At 43.3% G+C, this 14,605-nt stretch overlaps 1 protein-coding gene across 1 annotated transcript in view; it reads right to left on the bottom strand.

The window, feature by feature from the left end:
* Positions 1-10,849: 10,849 nt before the first annotated feature.
* Positions 10,850-14,605, bottom strand: part of tmem79b (transmembrane protein 79b) — a gene marked incomplete at its 5' end in the record, with an annotated part of 5,593 nt that continues 1,837 nt past the window's right edge. Inside the window, 2 exons of the mRNA XM_071545518.1 lie at positions 10,850-11,592; positions 14,096-14,324. Coding sequence (XP_071401619.1) covers positions 11,391-11,592; positions 14,096-14,324 — 431 coding nt within the window. The remainder of the gene's footprint in view (positions 11,593-14,095; positions 14,325-14,605) is intronic.

The raw sequence follows: 14,605 nt of genomic DNA, 5'->3' as shown, positions 1-14,605 counted from the left end.
CAGAGTTCAGACTGGGAACCAGATCAATGGCTCAGTGGTGGATATATAAAATTATAGATATAGATAGATAGTTATAGATATATAAATAACTGTTGTAGATATATAGAATAACTGTTATAGATATAAAATAACATCGATATATAACATAACTGTTATAGATATATAACATAACTGTTATAGATATATAAAATAACTTATAGATATATAAAATAACTGTTATAGATATACAGTATAAAATAACTGTTATAGATATATAAAATATCTGTTACAGATACATAAAATAAATGTTATAGATATACAGTATAAAATAACTGTTAGCACAAAATTTAAGAATTTAAGAATAGAAAAGAAGTAACATATCAAATCAAATCAAAACTTCATATCAAATCTCCCAGTAAACTCCTGAATACAATGGACACATGGAATGGACTCATGTCTGTTCTAGATGTTGTGGTGCTATCATCGGTCTGTTCTACATGTTGTGGTGCTATGTGTGGTGGGCGGGGCTTGGTGAGGAGAGCTGTAAGAGATGTAAAGCCAAGGTGTGTTGATTGACAGATGATGTCATGATTGTGGGCGGAGTCATCCCTGTGCCCGCTCTCCAGTCTCCGGGTCGACTCCACTGTCCAGCTCTGACAGGAAGCAGGAAACAGTCTGTTACAGCCTGTCTGTTCTGTCTGTTACTGTCTGTTACCATCTGTTACTGTCTGTTACTGTCTGTTCTGTCTGTTACTGTCTGTTCTGTCTGTTCTGTCTGTTAATTATCGTCTGTTACTATCTGTTCTGTCTGTTACTGTCTGCACTGTGGGTTTATTATCGTCTGTTACTCTCTGTTCTGTCTGTTCCTGTCTGTTACTGTGTGTTACTGTCTGTTGTATTGCATTGTTTATTTAGATCCCCATTAACTGCTGCTCTTTCTGAGGTCCACATAAATATTATTGACAATACTTTTGTGAATTGATACCATACATACACATACATACATACAGTATATATACACATACATACATACATTAATAGTCCATTTAAATGTGATGTGATGTTATAACAGGCTAGTCCATTTAAATGTGATGTTATAACAGGCTAGTCCATTTCAATGTGATGTTATAACAGGCTAGTCCATTTAAATGTGATGTTATAACAGGCTAGTCCATTTAAATGTGATGTTATAACAGGCTAGTCCATTTAAATGTGATGTTATAACAGGCTAGTCCATTTAAATGTGATGTTATAACAGGCTAGTCCATTTAAATGTGATGTTATAACAGGCTAGTCCATTTAAATGTGATGTTATAACAGGCTAGTCCATTTCAATGTGATGTTATAACAGGCTAGTCCATTTAAATGTGATGTTATAACAGGCTAGTCCATTTAAATGTGATGTTATAACAGGCTAGTCCATTTAAATGTGATGTTATAACAGGCTAGTCCATTTAAATGTGATGTTATAACAGGCTAGTCCATTTAAATGTGATGTTATAACAGGCTAGTCCATTTAAATGTGATGTTATAACAGGCTAGTCCATTTCCTGCGTCAGTAAATAGAATCTTAGCATCTTCTTAAATTTTGTTTTGTGATCTTCTCTAGTTAGAAATACAGATAATGAATTCCAGTGCTTGGCAGCACGGTCTGTTCTGTCTGTTCTGTCTGTTACTGTCTGTACTGTCTGTTTATTATCGTCTGTTACTGTCTGTTCTGTCTGCTCTGTCTGTTTATTATCGTCTGTTACTGTCTGTTCTGTCTGTTCTGTCTGTTGCCGTCTGTTACTATCTGTTCTGTCTGTTTATTATCATCTGTTACTGTCTGTTCTGTCTGTTACTGTCTGTTCTGTCTGTTAATGTCTGCACTGTCTGTTTATTATCGTCTGTTACTGTCTGTTCTGTCTGTTACTGTCTGTACTGTCTGTTCCGTCTGTTACTGTCTGTTATCGTCTGTTACCATCTGCTTATTATTGTCTGTTACTGTCTGTTACTGTCTGTTGCCATCTGTTACCGTCTGCTACTGTCTGTTGTCTATTACAGTACGTCTATTACAGTCTGTTACTATCTGTACAGTCTGTTACCGTCTGTTATTATCTGTACAGTCTGAACTGTCTGTTACCGTCTGTACTGTGTACTGTCTGTTTATTACCGTCTGTTACTGTCTGTACTGTCTGTTACTGTCTGTTACTGTCTGTTCTGTCTGTTACCGTCTGTTACTGTCTGTTCTGTCTGTTACTGTCTGTTACTGTCTGTTCTGTCTGTTACCGTCTGTTACTGTCTGTTGTGTCTGCTCACCCATGCTGTCCTCAGTGTGTCTGTGCTGCAGGTTTGGCAGGTTGCTCCTGTCAGTAGCAGCTGAATCTAAATCCATGTGGCTCGCTGCAGGAGACAGAAACACTCAGCTGTTTGAAAGTCAACAGGCTCGGTGTGATGCAGAATGATGATGTCGTGTTTCACTGTATAATGTTGACTTTGTGCTCAGATGTTTACTGCATGAGCAACAACTTCTGAGGATGCTGCCCCATGATGCACTGCAACTGCATAACCGCCATGGCTGTGTGTCACATCTAGAACAGATGACAAAGTGATTTGTTTTGTTCAGACTGACTTCAGACTGAACGTCCATCTGGTTCCACTCCATTATCCAGCTGAGGTTTCCTCCTCGTTAGCCGTTTTCTGTGTTGGGGGGGGGGTTTGATTTTCCCTGAACCAATCACTGGCGACCGACGTATCTGAACCAATCACTGGCGACCAACGTATCTGAACCAATCACTGGCGACCGACGTATCTGAACCAATCACTGGCATATCCGGCCACTCTGAGGTTACTTGCTGAATGCTGATGATTTACTAACTTAGGAATGATTTACATTCCTAACCAAGAATGTTGGTTTTTGACAAAAATATCGTCTTTGCAAAAACTTTCAAACTTTCCTGCCCACAAAGGCTCTGATTGGCTCAACATGCCGTTGATGAGGGAAACATCAGACGTTGAATCACTCAACAAAATCTGAAAAGTGGGCGGGATGATTCAGGAGTCCCATTTCAATCGACTACAAATTGTGAGCTTGTAATTATAAGGTTTTTTTTTTTAATCAAAAATGAGTTCTTAATCTTTGAATGTTACTTTGTGTTGTTTTGTGGTGTTATATTTAAGAAAGAACAGTTTGGGCTTAAATATTTAAAAAGATAAAAAGTTCTACCTCATTTCAGGATGGTATTATTAGGTTCTATTTTCCATCCAATCACAAAATTTAACATTTCAGTAAGGTCCAATCAAAATCCTTTCAGCCATGTCCTGTCAGAGGCTAGCTTATGTACCCTGAAAGGGTAGAAATAATGGCAGGATAGGAAAAATAGGAAAAAATTTTAAGTTAATGAAGGCATCACTCCTAGACTCCCGTGTAAACAGATGGTTTACACGGGAGTCTAGGAGCAGAATACTGTTAGTTGCCTTGTTAACACTAATTACAACAGGAACAAATATCACAAACAGGAAACTCACCAATAGCCACTTGTGATTGATGGGGAATGCAGATGTTCTGATTGGTGCGTAGTGGTGGAAGGGGTTCTGAATAGACAGTGCTGACAGGCTGGTTGTTGGCAGAGGGGCTGAGGTCACTCCAGTATGGTCCAATGGCAGAGGAGGCTGCTGATACGTCTGTCAAAGGTCAAATTAAGAGGAAACAGGAACAAATTAAAAGTCTTTCTCAGTGTGTTCGTCTCCATGACACTTCTGATGCAATATCTATTGGCCTAAGTACAACTCCTAAAGAAAAGAACACAAAGATGGAGGCCAGATAATAATCTCTGTATTTTACTTGCCAACTGAGGATGCAATGGATGGTGACTTGACCCATTTTCATTTTTCATTAATTTAATGAAAAATTAATGAATGAGAAGCAACAAGATTCATTGTGAGAACAACGCATCATGTTCAGTGCTGTAGTCTATAGTACAGACAGTTGAAACAGCAGGGAAAATTAACAGCTGTGTCTTAATTGATTGTGCAAACACGCGGTCCATGTCGAACTATTCTCTGCTCTTCAGTCCATCTCCAACTGTAAAGATGCTCTCTCTCATCTCGAGATTATCTCTCCACTCTTACATATTCCACATGTACGGAAGAGTGAACCCACCTGAATCAGGTGACTGGTGGATGATTCTTCTGATTCAGACACACTGGCCTTGCCAGATACATCCAAGCCTTGCCCTTATCAAGCACAGGTGTGGCATTACTGTTTTTTTGATTTTCACCTTGAGAAGCAAAGGTAGATGACAAAAGAGTTAAGAAGCTAAGTTAAGATAGCAGCAGTATCCACTTACCTAGTGTAAGGTGAGGGTGCTTGTCCATGTGGCAGCCTCCTTGGATTGCTGTTATCTGAAACATATTGCTCAAGGTCTTTATGATCACTTTCTGTAGTGAACCTTAGGCTGGATACCGTGGGCGGCTGGGTTAGGGTTAGGGCCTGTGGTGGATCAGGCCCTAGCTGCCCTAGTGTCCCTGTCTACATCAGTTTTGGCCAAAGCAGTTGCCCCAGTAGAAACTGCAGCACCATGGATGCCCTCCTTGCAAAAATACAGAGCCATGGCGGTGCAGACGCGATTGGCGAACACAGGAGCCTGTACCTGCGCCAGCAGATGCATGAGTTACAGAATATGTTTTAATTGCTTTTTGGTTCAACCATTGGCCCTGTATTTGTGTATTGGACAGTAATGCGCCTGGTGAACTGAAGCTATGTCAAGCTCTACAGTGAAGTAAGTGATGATATTTTGAACACAATCAATCGTCATGATGGCATAAACTAGGAAAATAATACCCAGGTTGCAAATAACGGGAATTATCCTTTAATGGCAATGAAGCAGGAGACTTTCAGGACCCTCTACAGGAGAGAGAGACAGCTGGTCCTGCCTCCTGGGCCTTATGGCAGCAGTGTTTCAGGTGGTTACGTTAGCGGTGCTGTATATGCAGCCTGAGAAAGGTGCCTCTTGGGTCTTGAGGCTGAGCCCATAGAGGTCCCTGCAGAGCCAAGTGTGATTCAAGCAAAGGCTATGTATAGCCTTTCAGTGGTGGCAGCACCCAGGAGATGTAGCGCAAGGCATCACTCTGAGCCCAGTGAGCCTTCGGCAGCTGATCTCTACAGATGCTTCCCTGGAGGGTTGGGGGGCAGGTTGAGGACAGTTCACCACATTTCCTGCCATGGCTGCAGCATCATAATGTTCTGCTCTGTAGGCAGAGCAGTAGGCACTGTGTACATCTACAGCAGACTGGCTGCCCAGAGGCAATTTGTTCACCTCCAGGGAGGCGACACATTGGCCACGATTCTTCTCCCTGGGGAGGGATGACCTCTCAGGACCAATGCGCTGGCACATCAATGCCCCCAGGGCCTTCTTTATACCTTCCCTCCATTTGGCTTCCTTTCCCCCATCCTTCAGAGTGTGCAGGCAGAGAAGGTGGGCCTGATCTTGGTTGCAATGAATTGGCCCCACATGGTGTGGTTCTCAGTGATACCACCCATGTTGGACCAGACACCATGGAAGCTTCCAATCTGGGCAGACCTGTTGCCCCAGGTAGGGGCGTCCCTGATTCACCCTTCCTCAAGGGAAGGGGCTCTGGGTCTCACCCCTGAGAGGACCGAGATATTAGCCTTGGCACTGCTGGAATCTGCTGTCAGGACCATGCAGGGGGTTTGGGCAGCCTTGACCAGGGCAGCCTACTACTACAAGTGGGGTGTGTTTGCATCGTAGTGTGGGGCACACCGGGTGGAGCCCCTCTCATGCAGCTCCAGAGATCCTGCATTTTTTACAGGAACAGCTGGAGGCAGGAAAATCCTCAACTACTCAATCGCAATCAAAGCTGCCCATGTTGGGGACTGTAAGCTTGCTGGTAGCTGCTGCGACTTTATTTCCCAGTTCCTCAAAGGGGCTCAGAGGCTAATGGCCCATAGGAGGCAGATTTCTGCCTGTGGGACCTGGACAGGGTTCTGGGGGCGTTACAGCAGCTCCCCTTCGAGCCTCTTGAGTCCATAGACCTGAAATGGCTGTTTTTAAAGGCATACTGAGTAGAATTTACCCCCTTGAAATAGCATAAACTCATCCAAAAATTATCCTACTCAATCATGACTTATGGTCCATTAGTAGTCTATGACAGTGTGTGTGTGACAGTGTGTGTCAGAGAGCCTGCCTTCTGCCAGGATCTTCTTATTTCTGAATGTTCGGGACGTTGCAACCAAAACCACTGCTAAATCGTTTTATATCTAAAAGCCTCGGTGGCTGTGGTAGCGGTCCCGAACTCTAAAACAGAGCAACTGGTCAGAGCTAGTGTGTATCATGACCTGGCAGCTAGCTACTGTTAGCGTAGCTTTGTTGTAGTAGAAAAGCTGATAGCTAAGCTAACCGGCACCTACCATTCCAACAGAAAACAGGCCAACTCTGCATCGCTCTTCATGCCCATCCTCTCCTTCAATACTCTCCAACGGGTGAACAGATTTGTTTTGGAACAAGACTTGTCTGCTTGGCCTTTTGCCTCGCTGTACTTTTTTTTTTACTATTTTTTACCGTTCTGGCAACCGCAGGGAGGAGGGGTCAACTTTGAAATTTGTGTTTACAAGCCACAAGCAGTAAAATCCTTCAAGACTGCTTTCTTGCTGGCAGTGACCTCAGCCCAGAGACTGGGGGAGCTGCAGACCCTGTCCATCCATGACAGTTGCTGCAGGTTCTTACCAGATGATGCAGGGGTCATCTTGCGCCCCCAACCCAGCATTCCTCCACAAATCGCTCTCCAGGTCCCACATCAATCAGTCTGTTGACCTGTGACCATTCTTCTCCCCTTAGGAACCCAAGGGTGCCAGCAGAATACACCAGACACACAGAGTGCAGAGAAACTGACCGGTTGTTTGTCTGTTTCAAGCAGCGTTCCTGGAGCACGGCGACTTACGGCGCACTGTGCGGACATTTTTTTAGATTTTACTGATTGAATGTTGTAGCCAACACCTCCTTTGGAGAGATGGTGCTTGGCACAACCTGACACTAGCAGTCGAGTCGAGAGACTGTCTCTCCACCTACAGGCTGCTCAGAGACAGATCCAAATAAAAAATAACCGCTAATGCCACACCTGTGCAGGTGTTTATAGGGGTGGGACCCTGGGTATGGCTGGTAAGGCTGGTGTGTCTTTTTATCCAGATCACCTGATCCAGGTGGGATCATTCCCCTGTACTTATGGAATATGTAACAGAGTGGTAGATAGATTCTTCATTCAGAAAACCACAGTTACATCGTAACCAGATGTTCTCTGTTCTTCGGTCCAACTCAAACTGTAAAGATGTTGGGCCTCATTCACGAAACTTTTCTTAAATTGTTCTTACTTTTGTTCTTAAGAAACATGCCTACGCAAAACCAACGTGGGATTCATGAAGCATGCGCAGAGTCTCGATTTTTGCGTATTCCAGGTGTATCTGATGATGAATGCCACTTCTTCCTTAATTGGATGCACGTGCCTGTTGATGCTGATTAGCTTAGGTAGACACCCTGGCAACTCCATATAAGGCCTGCTGTCTTAAGGGTCGTGTGCAAATGGAAAGCATTACTGGAGTGGTGGAGAATGGCAAACAGACCCAAGAAGAAAAATTCAAACTCTGAAATGTGTTGTTGTTGGGAGTGAGAGAAAAAAAATATAGGCTATATACTTTTTAAAAGTGTAAGCAGTGGAGTGACAGCATCTGAGAAAGAAAACATGGCAAGAAACACACACCTTGAATTAAATTAAAAAGAAACGGTTTGACTTAGAATCTAAAAAGCGAGGGTCCAGTCATCAGCAGAGTTGGACACTGGTTTAATTCAAGCAGCATCTCCATCTGATGGTAAGCTCAGACTTTAGGCTTTATAATAATATTGTTGGTTTTGACTGTAGCTCTTGACAGGAGCTTTCTTCCTGCGGTGTCCAAGCATCCAAAGTCCTTCCAGCTCAGTGTGCTGCGCTCTGTGGCGGAGCGAGTATGATATATACGTATGATAACATGATCGCTGCTGAGGGGTCTGAAGGTTTATCAGGTGTGTCATTAGCCATGTGGTCAAGGCAGAACCTCTATCACCTAGAGACAAACTAGTTAGTCTTGAGACTCTGGTTAATTTAACTTCCATTCAGTCCAATATGCAGCGTGCGTCTCCAGCAGCAGCTGGTCCAGACCCCCTGCTGCTCTGCAGCACCGAGTCGTGGCTCTAATCACTTCATGCGTAACGCCCCACGCATGTTTCCAAACACACACAAATCTGATCGTACGCACGTTTCGTGAATGAGGCCCATTGTCTGTTCTGCTGAACTGGAAAGATGTTCTCTGTTCTTCTGTTGAACTGGCACTTGGTTGAGAAGCTGGACTTCATCAATGCATTCTGGACAGACTTGGTAACCTCTCAGCGTATGTTAAGCCCACAGCTAGAATGTAGTATATTTGATTCAGAGCTTAGCTTTGGCTCCCGGGTAAAGAGGATTCAGTTCAGTTCCTATCAGGCTGCAAACTAAAGCTTTGCAGGCTTTCATGTTCTGAACAGCCTGCCTGAGGACTCTGGGTCATCTTTAAATCCATCTTAAAACCATCTTTTATAGAAAAACATTTAAATAATTGTTTTACTTCACTCACCTATTGTGGTTTACATTACATTTTTTCTGTTGTTTTGGCTCTGCTTTTATTCTGTATTGGGCTTTTTATTATCTTTACTTCCTTATCTCTATACAGCACTTTGTTTTGAAAAGTATCATATAGAATAAAATGATGATTATTATTATTATTATTATTATTATTATTATGTAGGGCCATGATGTGGACCTATGAGGTGTTGCCATCATAGGGCTATGATGTGGGAGTATGTAACTAAACAGACTATAGTGTTGTGGAACCTTTAACTTGGCGATGCGTGCCGATGAATCCTGTTGAACCGGTTTTTAGAGAAAATGGTAGGCGGCTCTGCCACTTCCTCAAAGCCGAACAATACCTCAACATCATCACTAACACCACCTCAACATCATCACTAACACCACCTCAACATCATCACTAACACCACCTCAACATCATCACTAACACCACTGAAAGGCTGAGCTCGGCCAACAGATGAATCCACTGGTTCTAATTTCTGAAACAACACTGTAAAGTCTGATATGTGACAGCAGCCTGTTGAAACAGGCTAGAAAAAAACAATTAATAATAGAAATACAGTGGACACCACAGCATGAAGGGATAGCCTTGGTCTCTGATCAGCAAGCACTGACTCTGGTGATTTGGTTATTGATTGGTTGATTGATTGTTAATCTTTATTAGCAATGCTAGTGCAAGCAGAAAGCCTTTGAAGTCCAGAGGTTGTGCTGTATGCAAAGTGTCAGTTCTGCTGAACAGAGGAAACAAAGACAGCTTTTATTCCCACTGATCTTTTTTTCTTCCATTATATTAATAACCAACCCACTGTTTCGATAGACTCACGACACAAATTTATTATTAAAATTAATAAAACAAATTCTTTAACCCTTACCATGACTAACCACGTCGGTCCTGTCATGAATTTTAGTGCTCCTGTATGGAGAAACCAAAAACCTGCCAGTTTAATGCTACCGACCTACAGTATAACATGACTTTAGATCTTTTGTAAATCTTGAAGAGCCACCATTCAATTCTGCCAAATAGGCTACTAGTCAATAACATTTCGATTTTTAATATTGGATCGTCATTTCTTCCCACAGTCTTCTTCCACCAAAATATACGGGCGGTAGCGAACAGTATGAAGAAAGAAATAAAGAGCTGTGGCTCAAATTTACCAGAAGACCTTAAAGGACTTAACTCATTTTCTCAAAGTAACTTTAAACTGACTGCGCGGGACTTTCTCTCCATACGAAGTTAAATTATATTAGAAACCTTTATACATCAATCAGACTTGAAGACAACAGTGCTGAAACTGTAGCAGACATAATTATAAAATATGACCGAAGTACGGCTCCATGTCACATAAATAATTTATATTAACTGACCGTATTTGTTTCTTCGCAGCCTCCTGAACGGACAGTTTTCTCTGATGCGGAGCAGACAGGAGGCTTTCCTCCTTACAGGCAGAGTCTCCATGGAAAATACAACTTTGTTCAATAAAACATGCGATAAAGACAAGTTTACTGACGTAAACCGAGTTTCTGACTGACAAGTTACAGTGTCAAGCCAGACAAAATGAAACACACCGGAGCCTTCAAAATAAAACCCATACCGACGAACAGAAGGTGTTTGAGGAGCTTCTGCCGTAAATGAACAAGCAAAATGTTCTTTTCACAATAAAGCCATAACACAAAGGCGACGGGAGATTTTCACACAGCCTACTAAACTTATAAATTCATTATAAAAATCATTTCAATCTTCAGTGGCACAGCTGGCACAGAGCCAATCTCTGGTGTCAGTTCAGCCAGAATCAATCACTGACTGTTTAATTCATATTCTTTTTTCAGTCACTGGGTTTTAAATGGGGTTATATTTTACAATTTTATTTTGAAGGCCAAATCGCCGAACTTCTGGTCGTACTCGGTCTGTCTGCGGGAGCTTGACAGCTCCAAATGTTTCCTGTCCTCCGACAAAAATGTCACCAGTTCGACCAGTTCAGCTGAAGTTGATCAGGTTTATATTACAGGCTTCATCTTATAGGAGAAAAACATGTTCTGTATGGCGTTTCTATCTGTTATTTAATTTAATTCAGTTATTTAATTTAATTTAGTTAATAGGCTGCTTGCATGGTATTTTTAAGTTTTCCATATTGTAGTTTTCTATAATGTATTACAGGATTATTGGTTCTGTTCCACAAGGGAAGATACAACAAATATGAATAAGATACAAAAAACGTTCATGTTGAGTAGAGTGTTTAATGCATTATAAAGTAGATATTACAAAAATATATCCAAAAATAGCCCAGACTAACGGAAATACACAAACTAATTGATCTAGTTAGAGTCCAGTAGCTGGTGATGAAACATAGAAAACAATCAAATCTAACAGAACCAATCTGTTCTACTGTGTTCTACTGTGTTCTACTGTGTTCTATTCTACTGTGTTCTACTGTGTTCTATTCTACTGCAGAGAAACTCTTGAAGCAGACAGACTGGATCTGAAACTAACACACTGACATCTTCAGTGTTCAGGTTCTACCAGATAAAACCTTTGGCAAACATTTGGTACAACCTGTTTAAGTTGGATCACCATAACAACAGCCAACCATTGTCACTGTTGGATCACCATAGCAACAGCTATTGAATTGAAAAAGATAGGATGTTGGCATCCAGCTGTTTCCCAACTAATTATTTCAGTTTTCAGTTAAATTTCAACATGCTGTGAAACTAAATACCCCCCCCGCCCCCCCGCCCCTCCTCCTCCTCCTCCTCCTCCTTCTCCTCTATCCCCAGAACCTCTGTCTGCCAGCGGGGGGGGGAGGCGGGTCTGGAGGCGTTTCCATGGCGAAGATGGATCCTGCAGCCTCCATGGTGAAGATGAAGTAGATGTTTGCTGCCAGCATGGCGACGCTGGGCAGGAAGGAAAGACCGAAACCAAATCCTCGAACACTGCTGCCAAGAGCCGCACAGAGCCAGTACAGCAGCCTGGGGACACACACACACACTACTGAACACTGCTGAACACTACTGAACACTACTGAACACTGCTGAACACTACTGAACACACACTGCTGAACACTGCTGAACACTACTGAACACAAACTGCTGAAGACTACTGCTGAACACTGCTGAACACTACTGAACACACACTGCTGAACACTGCTGAACACACACTGCTGAACACTGCTGAACACTGCTGAACACTGCTGAACACTACTGAACACTACTGAACACTGCTGAACACACACTGCTGAACACTGCTGAACACACACTGCTGAACACTGCTGAACACTACTGAACACAAACTGCTGAAGACTGCTGAACACACACTGCTGAAGACTACTGCTGAACACTGCTGAACACTACTGAACACACACTACCGAACACTGCTGAACACTACTGAACACAAACTGCTGAAGACTGCTGAACACACACTGCTGAAGACTACTGCTGAACACTGCTGAACACTACTGAACACACACTGCTGAACACTGCTGAACACACACTGCTGAACACTGCTGAACACTGCTGAACACTACTGAACACTACTGAACACTGCTGAACACACACTGCTGAACACTGCTGAACACACACTGCTGAACACTGCTGAACACACACTGCTGAACACTGCTGAACACTGCTGAACACTACTGAACACTGCTGAACACTACTGAACACACACTGCTGAAGACTACTGCTGAACACTGCAGAACACTGCTGAACACTGCTGAACACACACTGCTGAAGACTACTGCTGAACACTACTGAACACACACTGCTGAACACTGCTGAACACACACTACTGAACACTACTGCTGAACACTGCTGAACACTACTGAACACACACTGCTGAACACTGCTGAACACTACTGAACACACTACTACTGAACACTGCTGAACACTACTGAACACTACTGAACACACTACTGAACACTACTGAACACACTACTGACCACTACTGAACACACACTGCTGAACACTACTGAACACACACTACTGAACACTACTGAACACACTACTGAACACTACTGAACACTACTGACCACTACTGAACACACACTACTGAACACTACTGAACACACACTACTGAACACTGCTGAACACTACTGAACACACACTGCTGAACACTACTGAACACACACTACTGAACACTACTGACCACTACTGAACACACACTGCTGAACACTACTGAACACTACTGAACACACACTGCTGAACACTGCTGAACACACACTACAGAACAAACTACTGAACACTGCTGAACACACACTACTTAACACTACTGAACACTGCTGAACACTGCTAAACAATACTGAACACACACTGCTGAACACTACTCAACACTGCTGAACTCACACTACTGAACAAACTACTGAACACTACTGAACACACTACTGACCACACTACTGAACACTTGAACACACACTGCTGAACACTACTGCTGAACACTACTGAACACACACTGCTGAACACGAACAGCTGAACACTACTGCTGAAGACTACTGAACACTACTGAACACACACTGCTGAACACTGCTGAACACTGCTGAACACACACTACTGAACACTACTGAACACACACTACTGAACACTACTGAACACACACTACTGAACACTACTGAACACACACTGCTGAACACTGCTGAACACTGCTGAACACTACTGAACACACACTGCTGAACACTACTCAACACTGCTGAACACACACTGCTGAACACTACTGAACACACACTACTGAACACTACTGAACACACACTACTGAAAACTACTGAACACACACTACTGAACACTACGGAACACTATTGAACACACACTGCTGAACACTACTGCTGAACACTACTGCTGAACACTACTAAACACACACTGTTGAACACTGCTGAACACACACTGCTGAACACTGCTGAACACGACTGAACACACACTACTGAACACTACTGAACACACACTACTGAACACTACTGAACACTATGGAATACTATTGAACACACTGCTGAACACACACTGCTGAACACTACTGCTGAACACTACTCAACACTGCTGAACACTGCTGAACACACACTGCTGAACACTACTGCTGAACACTACTCAACACTGCTGAACACACACTGCTGAACACTACTGAACACTACTGAACACACACTGCTGAACACTACTGAACACACTGCTGAACACTACTGAACACTGCTGAATACTACTGAACACTACTGCTAAACACTACTGCTGAACACTACTGGACACTGCTGGACACGGCTGAACACTGCTGAACACTACTGAACACTGCTGAATACTACTGAACACTACTGCTAAACACTACTGCTGAACACTACTGGACACTGCTGGACACTCCTCAACCCTCCTCAACACTCTCGTCTCAACAATCTCATCTGACAGATTTTCTACTTTCTGTGTTTTTTTGATTTTTTTAATCACGTTCTATGTTTTATGTAAATGAGCTGAGCTGAACTGCAGTCAGACACTTTCATCTTACCGTCCGAGGGCGAAGACGACGGTCAGCAGAGGAACCAGCTTCAGCTGCTCCTGGCTCAGGTACATCGCCATGACAGCCAGCTGCAGGAAGTAGATCAGGAACAGGGAGGCGGAGTCAGACACAAAGCGCCGGTGGACGTTTACGTCCCGGACCTCCGCCTTCCCCCCGTCCTCCAGCTGAGGCTGGACCTCACCCGTCCTGAGCCGGCTCACACCCAGCACCAGCCATCCTGCAGGAGGAGGGAGGGAGGGAAGGAAGGAGGGAGGGAGGGAGGGAGGGGGAAGGAAGGAAGGAGGGAGGGAGGGGGAAGGAAGGAGGGAGGGAGGAGGGAAGGAAGGAGGGAAGAAGAGAAGGAGGGAGGGAGGGAAGAAGGGAAGGAGGGAGGGTGGGAGGGAGTTTAACAATCCCCATTAGTTCTGTTCTTATTCATATTTTATTTGTTTATTATTATATTATATATATATATTTTTCTTTGCTGTATCCTGTTTACTGCTGCAACCATTTCCCCAC

This window comes from Centroberyx affinis, unplaced genomic scaffold (assembly GCF_046629955.1).
Source record: "Centroberyx affinis isolate AG114_WGS23_722 - 3 ecotype Tasmania unplaced genomic scaffold, CSIRO-AGI_Caff_v1 ptg004939l_1, whole genome shotgun sequence".
Taxonomy (NCBI): Eukaryota; Metazoa; Chordata; class Actinopteri; order Beryciformes; family Berycidae; genus Centroberyx; species Centroberyx affinis.
This window is presented reverse-complemented; position numbering and strand designations above follow the sequence as displayed.